General features: G+C 44.0%; 1 protein-coding gene across 1 annotated transcript; it reads right to left on the bottom strand.

The window, feature by feature from the left end:
- Positions 1 to 5,550: 5,550 nt before the first annotated feature.
- On the bottom strand, positions 5,551 to 8,550 carry LOC140721450 (GPI-linked NAD(P)(+)--arginine ADP-ribosyltransferase 1-like). Its single transcript, XM_073036271.1, has 2 exons — positions 8,390 to 8,550; positions 5,551 to 6,395 (listed from the first exon to the last, which is right to left on the bottom strand). Exons 1-2 carry the CDS (start codon positions 8,439 to 8,441, stop codon positions 5,551 to 5,553), a joined length of 897 nt encoding a protein of 298 aa, XP_072892372.1. The 5' UTR covers positions 8,442 to 8,550.
- Between the last annotated feature and the right edge of the window lie 353 nt (positions 8,551 to 8,903).

Raw genomic sequence — 8,903 nt, 5'->3', positions numbered from 1 at the left:
GCAAACTCGCCATTTTCCGCAGATCTCTGGAATGGAGAACTAATTATCGCTTTGCTTGGGCTCGAGACAGTTTCTGTTACGGTTTCTGATTTTGCCAAAGCAGCCACGAATCTAACTTTAGCTTTTCTAATTTCTTTTTTAACATTCTTCTTACATTCTTTATATTCCTCTAGCACCTCATTTACTCCATGCTGCCTATATTTATTGTAGATCTCTCTCTTTTTCCTAACCAAGTTTCCAATATCCCTTGAAAACCATGGTTCGCTCAAACTTTTAACCTTTCCTTTCAACCTAACAGTAACATAAATATTCTGTACCCTTAAAATTTCACCTTTAAATAACCTCCATTTCTCTATTACAACCTTCCCAGAAAACGAATTGTCCCAAACCACTCCTTCTAAATCCTTTCGCATCTCCTCAAAGTTAGCCAACTTAGATTAAATTGATATATCATACAACTTTGGCTTCTGTACTTACCAATAATCAGAGATCCCCCTTTTTCAGGCTTTTTCGAGGTATTAGACAGGGCTGTTCTTTAAGTCCCTTACTATTTGATATTGGCTTGGAACCCTTGCCAATCGCTCTTCGTGGTTCACCCAATATAGTCGGCATTATTCGTGTGAATGGGTTACATAAGGTATCACTGCATGCAGATGTCCTGTTACTATATATCGCTAACCTAGAGAAATCCATCACTGCATTAATATCACTATTTACTCAGTTTTGTAGTTTTGCTGGTTATAAATTGAATCTTAATTAGAGTGAGCTTTTTCCCATTAAATATGGAAGCTCCATTCTGTAGACAATCACCATTCAGACTGGTTACTGATTACTTACTTGGGTGATAAAATTACTAAGAAGCATAAGGATCTATTAAAAGTTAACTTTTTCGCTTCATCGATCACGTTCAACAACTGCTTACGAAATGGTCCCCATTGCCCTTTGGATTGGTAGAATTAATACTATGAAGATGATTATTTCACATAAATTTGTGAATCTATTTCAGGGGGGTACCAGTTTTCATTTCTAAATCCTTTATTGATATTATTGACTCTAAAATTTCTTCATAGATATGGCAGATAAAAAATGCTAGGTTAAGTAAGAAATATTTACAGAAATCAAAAAAGAAAATGGCGGTTCGGCAATACCGAATTTAAGATGCTATTAGTGGGCAATTAATATTCGATATTTAACGTTCTGGACATAAGATCTGGATGAAATACAATTTCCACGATGGGTGAACCGCGAGCGCGAGTCTGCACAGGGGTTCTATTTGGCTTCTATCTTAGGGGCCTCGCTTCCCTTTGCACTTACTAAACTGAATAGAAATATGACTTATCCAATATTAAACATACAATGCAAATATGGTTTCAATTTCGTAATTTTTTTTGGATTGTATTAAGTTATCCTATCAAGTCCTATTATATCTATTTCTTTCTTCCAACCATCCAGAGCTGATCAAGCTTTTCTTTTTATGGAGAACGAAGGGAATACAATGTTTTCGTGATTTATTCATGAATAACTGTTTCATATCTTTTGAATAGTTGTCTAATATATTTTGCCTATATCAATTTTTTTCAGATATTTACAGATTAGACACTTTTTGAATAATATATTACCTACTTTTCCGGTATCACATCAAACAGAAATTACAGAAAAAATATAGTTTTAAACCCCTATCAGCAGAGTTTAATAACAATTATTTTATGATATGATTTCGTCAAAACGTTTAGGTACATTTGATAAAATTAAGAATGAATGGGAAAGAGAACTTCCGGTGTCTTTACCAATAGAGAAATGGGAGAAAATGGGAGTGGCACTATCGACACTTAGGTTAAATTTGAAGAAGCTTGGAGACCATTTATTCAACAATTTCATATGATGTAAGCTGACGTTTACCGAATCCTTCTCAATTACTTTCTCTTCGTGTATACAGGAGCGAAGTTAATGACAAATAATGATTTTAACCGATGAAACCTGGAGGCCCAGCTTGTGTTTACTTTTGTTTATATTTTGTTATTTTAGGGGGACTTTTTATCCTCGTGTTTCGTTACTAAGAGTTTGGGAGGCTCAGATTACACATGTTACTTGGAGTCTGTTTCTGTATACATTAACCGCTATTAATGTAATCCCGATCTATTTGTATCATTATCATTGTTATATTTCTCTACTTGAAACACAATATAAAAGACAATAATTATTAAGTCATTTCACATAGGAACCCTGCATGATCATCGACAATGTCCCATGTTTCTGTGAATTCATGAACTTTCTTTTTACTGAACACGGATGGGTCGATACAGGTTTAACTCTGTTCCTCCCTTTCGCTGGGATCCTGCTGACAGAGAGGCACATTTTTGTAATACAAATCATCACACACAAAATGCTGGAGGAACTCAGCTGGACGGATGAAAAAGAGTGAACAGTCAACGTTTTAGTCCGAGAGCCTTCTGCAGGACTGGAGTACGTAGGTGAGGAGTCGGGGATAGAAGTTAGCCGGAGGACAGGGAAAACCTTAGGGTGATATGGGAAACAGGGAGAGGGTGAGGGGTGAAGGAAAGTGCTGGGAAGTGGATTGTAGAAGGGGGAATCTAACAGGAGAAGACAGTAGTCCATGGATGAAAAGAAAGGTGGCGGAACAACAGTGCGAGACAATCGACATGTGAGGAGATGTTGAGAGAGGGAAAAGGGATTGGGGGAAGGTGAACAAGAGGGGGCATTATCGGAAGTTCGAGAAATAGATGTTGAAGGCTCCCCAAACGGAATAAAAGATTTCGCTCTTCCAACCTGAGTGTGACCTCATCTCGACAGGAGCGCAGGCCATGGATTGACACGTTGGAATGGGAAGTCGAATTTATATCTTTGGCCACTGGGAGAAACCGATTTTATTTCTGACGGTCTCCAGTTGTAGGTACAATCGGTGCAGGTGCTGGGCGAAGCTGTCTTCTATTCTACATTAGGTCTCACCGATACACAAAAGGTCACACTGGGAGCAGCGAATACCGTCGATGACCAGAACAGACGCACAGGTGAAGAGTCTAAAATCTAGAGTTGACGACCCTAGGGACACACATCCAGATATATATGTATATATATGAATCAGACCATGAACCATCGAGGCTTAAGTGACTGTGGAGGTGCTGGTGTAAAGAAGATAGTTTCAGTCCGCTTGCGGATACTGGACAAAGACCCTGCTCCTGTGTCTTGTGATTGTTCGGCTCTCTGCGGCAATGTTAGTGTGCACGCGCGCCCTCTGCTGGCCGAGGAACAAACGACCCGCTTTCTTTTTCAGACACAAGGTTATTGGGCTGCCGTTCCGCGAATGGGGGACTGTCCTTGTCCCTAGTAGACGTCCGTGAAGGGAAATGCTTTTCTTTGATAATCTGGTTGAAAGTGATTACTGTCACCCGTTTCCCACTACCTGAAGAGTCCCCTGAATAACCGGTCTGAGATAAATCGTGGCTGGGTACATGGACAGATATGAGGCATTCTGTATTTCTTGGTACGTTCACTGTCCACAGGGTGAATACTCGTGATATACCCACGATAAATTTGGATGCTATTGCTCGAGACTGTCCGTCTACCATCTCCTTTTGTTCAGTCACCCCGTGGTCCTCTAATCGCTCGATTGATCTAGGAACCTAAACAAACAGGCAATTGATACTAACGGAAAAATATGTTTTAGACGGGAAGTTTAGGATTAATCAATATAAAAACAAAACGTATGCAGTAATGTATGATACATAGTTGAGACTATATTTTTATTTCAATAATATGTTCAGTGTATATCCGCCTTCGTGACAATGATGGAGCGGAATAAGCGTTTACAGATCTTGGAATCTACGATTGGAATTTATCAGCAGAATCTAGATTGACAAATCGATAATAGATAACATAATACAATTAAAAATTTGCCAAATAGCAAGCACATAATCTCCAGGTAGCGGGGTTCTCTTTAAACATGGACCTACATATCCAATTTAACCCTAAATAAAGCAATTTAACACCACTGCGTCCCAGAAATTACCTGGTATTAGTGTGAAGACGTTTCTATTCATGCACTCGGTTGCCACATTTTTGATACAACTCTCTACCTGCTAGTTCATACACAAATATCTAAGAAGCCAGTCATGAGGGAACAATTCAGTGCGTGACTACTGGCAAACATGGTCCAGAGATACAGTTGATATTCAGAGCAAGCATCAGAAAGGGGAAGATACGTGAGCAAAGCGACTTTCATTGTGGAATTATTGTCGGTATCTGTAGAGACGGTTTGGGTATGCCAAAACCTGTTTATCGCCTGAGATTTTAAGACTCCAGTATTTACAGGATATTGTGGAAAACATAGAAATACATGAACCCCTCCCCCCACCCCAACACGCACAGACAACCACATTAACCATCCATTTTTGCGGCGGTTGTGTGTGTTAAAATACGATAGTAACTGAAATAGCATCTGTCCTTTGATCTCGTCTCAGGAATTTGCCAGTCGCTGTGTATTGTCCAGCCTCCTTAGAGCTCCCAAAGTTCATTCGTCTGCACTTCCCTCAATCAGATTTCATCAGCGCGGTATAAACGATAGTGGTGTGAGAAGAGAAAATAGGAATGCAAAAACCGTCGGTCTTTGCACCGGATGGGGTGACGCACAGCAGAAGACCACAGACATACTCTCGGTGCTCTCTTAATTTAACACGAGGAGCAAAATATAGAATCAACCGAGTGCATCGTCTTCCCCTGAGTTACGCTAAAATGCCCGCAATTGGAGCTTCCAAATCTGTGATGCATCTGCATTGGCCGGGTCAACAAGCTTGGAGCCTGTCCAGTTCACTTTCCTTAAACCAGTCTGAAGTCCAGTTTTGAAATTTAAAATATCCCGAAACAACTTACACCCCATGGGTTTGGATAAGTATTTAAGAGGGAATGGTCGTCAATAATAACGTCGCCGAGGGAACAAGAATAAAGCTGCTGTTGCAAACACCGCCTACGCCCGCGGGGCGATATTGTCCAGTGACTGTGAGGGAACAAATGAAATGCAATCAGGATGTGTGTCAGAGGACTGGGGAGGCCAGACAACACACAGCGAGTGGCGAGTTCCTGGGACTAGATCAGACATCAGACTGCAGGTGCACATGGACACTGAAAGTTAACGAAGAGATACCTGGGGTGGTTAAAAATGCAAGCGATATGCTCTCTTTTGCAGCCGAATCTCAGAGGGCAGGTGAAGCTTCAGAACTCTCGCACACAGCCACGAATTTTCTCTTTGAACAGGCTGGAGATAGAGTAATAAGGAGAATTATGAGGGGCACAGAGAGAGATGTGAGTCTGGCCCGTCGGCGCCACATCACAGCAAGCTGCATGTAGGAAAGATGAGAGAAAAACGATAGGACGAGTTTGCTGCAAGTGTGGAAGAAACTTATAACCGAGGCATCCGTTTTCGGGAAATCAGAAAAAAATCTGACGAAAAGTCTGGGACAGGAAATTTTACACAAATATTTGCCGCACGTGGAATCTGCTCCTTATCGAACTTGATAGAACCTCCTTCACCATACGTTATCTATATCTTCGCAGAAATAGAGCCAACGGCGTCAGAATGAACAACCACGCAAATAGGGACATGCAGGTCTCCTCATAACGCAGCACCCTCATCTCGCCATTACTGCCCCTCTCCACCCTTACCGGGATCCCAGCCACCCCGTCCGTTTGGAGAGAAATATCAACTCCGTCAGTACGCGGTTCGTAACTCGTGATTTTGAACGCTTCATATGGCGGAATCAGAACTTCTTCCTCATCGGGGAAAATCGAGTAATTTTGTATCTGGGCACCGTACTGAGAGAAAATTGTAAATATTGTTTTGTTGCCGAATTCCTTGCGCTCTTTTGAGCGAGAGGACGAAGCAAAATAACCAAATTTCATTCGAGATCCCACCTCACCAGAAGACTTATTATGCATTCTTCTGTAGGTCGGCTGGGGTGTTTTACCCAAGTCCTCTCTCAGCTTCTCGATGGCAACGGAGAGAAGATACTGGAATCCTTTGAAAGGAAATTCCTCCGCGTAGACGGAGTCGCTAGCCCCGTACATCCTCAGCGCCGCATTGTACTGGCTATGGAACTCGCCAGCAGAGATGTAGGCAATTATGGCCACCACGTGTTCTTCCCTGAGCCCCCGGGGCACTGGGACCTTACTCAGCCGCGTGTCGTTTTCTCGTTTGTCAAGTGCCTCCGTCCACGCTTCGTCAAGCACACTATTAATTTCACGCTCCTTTGCGAGATATTCGGTGGCCAGGCGGTCGGACTCTTCGCTCTGGGTGTAGACGTAAGCGGCAGAGTCATTCATCATGCTCAGCTGGATGTCGTCATCCTCACTGCTCCAAGTGTCCGTGTCTTCATCCCCCCGACCTGGAAACGGGTAGAAACTTAGAATCAGAGAGCTACGTTATGCAGAACGGTTCAACGACCTAGAACGTTATTCAGTTGACCATAAGAGATGGAAGGCGAAACACAGAGTAGTATACAATTATGAGTCACATAAACAGCTTAACTGTCCATAATCCTTTCCACGTGCTTTGTGTATCATGAGCTCGAGGACTCGGGGTTGCGGGGGCGATTTAATAGGAAACTGTGTATTTACACCACGTTGAACATGTTGCTAACTTAACTGGATGGGGTATCGGCACTGAGGATATTTGAGAGACAGGTACATGGACAGGGAGAGACGGAGTGCAGATTCGCCCTTACCAAAGGAGAGGAAGAGCTCCCCAACCCTTCGATAGCCTGCAGTCCCCCGGGGGAGTAGCGAAGCACCTGCTTAGCTCCCCGATCAGGCTCACGCGAATTCATGGGATGAGGTGACGGATAGTAACGGCTGGGGTGTGAAGTCACTGCCCAGAAGAATACTATGGCAATAAATGTCAACAACAATCATAGTCAAGGTCGCATGATCGCCCATATCAGACGACCCGACAAATAAGGAGCGAATGAAATAAGAGAAGATATTTTTGGAGGGATGTGGAGTCAACTCCGACCGGCATCTTGGCCTTCAGGGTCGGTTGTTTCTGTGCCGTACTACACTCGGACTCTCTGACTCCAGTTGTGGGAGAGACTAATTTCGGGCACCCATTTGCAGCGAACCCATCTTCCAGCAGTTAACCAGTAGATTCCGAGGCTTCGATGATTCCGCTCTACGTCTGGACCCATCCTACATGATTTTAATAAACCTGCTTCCACTGCTGTCTCCATCGGTGTGTTCCGGATGCTCACGCCGGTCTGGGTGAAGAATGGATTCCTCAGGATCGCCCTGCATCTCCTATCCAAAGATCTATGACCTCTAGTTCATCTGCCTCTGGGATGGGGAAGGGTTTACTGCGGTCTATTCGAAAATCATATTCCTTTCTGAATAATTTTCAACCATGTCCATTTTATCCCCCTCGTTCCAAGTTAAGCAAACAAAGGAACGAGCCTTGCTGCCCCAGGCAATGACCTGGTGACTCCCTTCCCACTGGAACTAGGGCTGGTACATCCTTCAAATGGTGTGGTCTTGGTATTAACGGAGAGCGAAGCACCTATTCAGCTCCCCGATCATGGTCACGGGAATCCAGGGGATCAGGTGATGGATAGTCATTGCTGGGGTCACCCGGCCTGGAAAGGCACCGCTCGGAAGAGTACAATGGCAAATCAATTCGTTAAGAAAAAAAAAAATCAAGGACTATCAGTCATTGGAACATGATCGACTACTTCGCACGGCACGGCCATAATGAGCGAACGAACTAAGGGAGGATATTTTTGGAGTGATGTGGACCAAACCCTGATCGGGACCAACTGAAGACCATCGAACATCTAAAGTTTATTCTCTCCTTAAGTGACTTCTGCGACTCTCTTTCCATCATGCTCTCCGGCGGCGCATCCCACGTACTCAACACTCGCAGGATGATTTCTCTCGAAATGTCTTTCCTCGTCCCCTAAACTTTTATTGTTACGACTACCACCACTACTACTAGTAATACTACTACTACCACTACTACTACTAGTAGTACTATTGATTGAAGAAGCGTTTTTACGTAAGTTTGTCGGGACGTAGTTAGGTTTCCAGGCCATTGTGAGTGGGTTTTGGATCTCGGCACGTTCTGTCAGAGTGAGAATTGGAAATGAATCAGAAGCGGCTTACAGAAACCTTCCCCATCACAGTCCAACCGTTAACAGGGGGTAGAACCGCTGGACTCTGCTGCAAGCTTGGTCCATCCAGTCTGCCTCTCTGCCTCTCCTGCCGCTAAGAAAGGGCCCGACGTCCTGCTAGTTTCGGGCTGATCAGTCACAGGGCAGATGGCGACGGCGAGCCTGACACCAAGCTGAGCTAAATTCTTCCCCGTGGTCTTACATTCAGAACACACACTTACACGAGGCAGCAACGAGGATCAGAATCCATGAAATCGTTCGCGTTGTCTCCATTCTCCGAAAAAGGATTAACTCGTCCCTCGCGTCTGAAGGAGCAGTGATGGAATCGTCCTTTTCCTTCCTGATACAGCCACTGCCAAAGTGATTCTTCTTTTTCAGATGAGACCTGCGTTACAGTAACAAAGAAACGAAAGAATATCAGGGACAGTGTGCGTAATCAATAATTGTCCAATATCATTGAGTTCCCGGCCTCACCCTCACTCCATTTCTCCCCCTGCCCACCTCTCTACCCCACTACCCCTCCCCTCTCTCTCTCTCTCTCTCTCTCTCTCTCTCTCTCTCTCTCTCTCTCTCTCTCTCTCTCTCTCTCTCTCTCTCTCTCTCGCAGCTCAATATTCCGGAGCATTTTTTCAAAGCCATATAGCGGGGGGGGGGGGGGTGGGTAGTAAAGAAGGAGAGGGACCTTTACCAGTCAGAAAATAAAATATGTCACGGCAGTGTTAATTTGGGGCAACA

This window comes from Hemitrygon akajei, unplaced genomic scaffold (genome assembly GCF_048418815.1).
Source record: "Hemitrygon akajei unplaced genomic scaffold, sHemAka1.3 Scf000055, whole genome shotgun sequence".
In the NCBI taxonomy this organism is placed as follows: Eukaryota; Metazoa; Chordata; class Chondrichthyes; order Myliobatiformes; family Dasyatidae; genus Hemitrygon; species Hemitrygon akajei.
The sequence above is the reverse complement of the archived record's forward strand: the minus strand, read 5'-3'. Positions and strand labels throughout refer to the sequence as shown.

Excerpts from the sequence above, each read along its gene's own strand:
- LOC140721450 (XM_073036271.1), bottom strand. The coding sequence starts at position 8,441 with ATGGAGACAACGCGAACGATTTCATGGATTCTGATCCTCGTTGCTGCC. Across the intron at positions 6,396-8,389 it reads GATCCTCGTTGCTGCCTCGT|GTCGGGGGGATGAAGACACG; the intron begins GTAAGTGTGTGT and ends ACCCGTTTCCAG.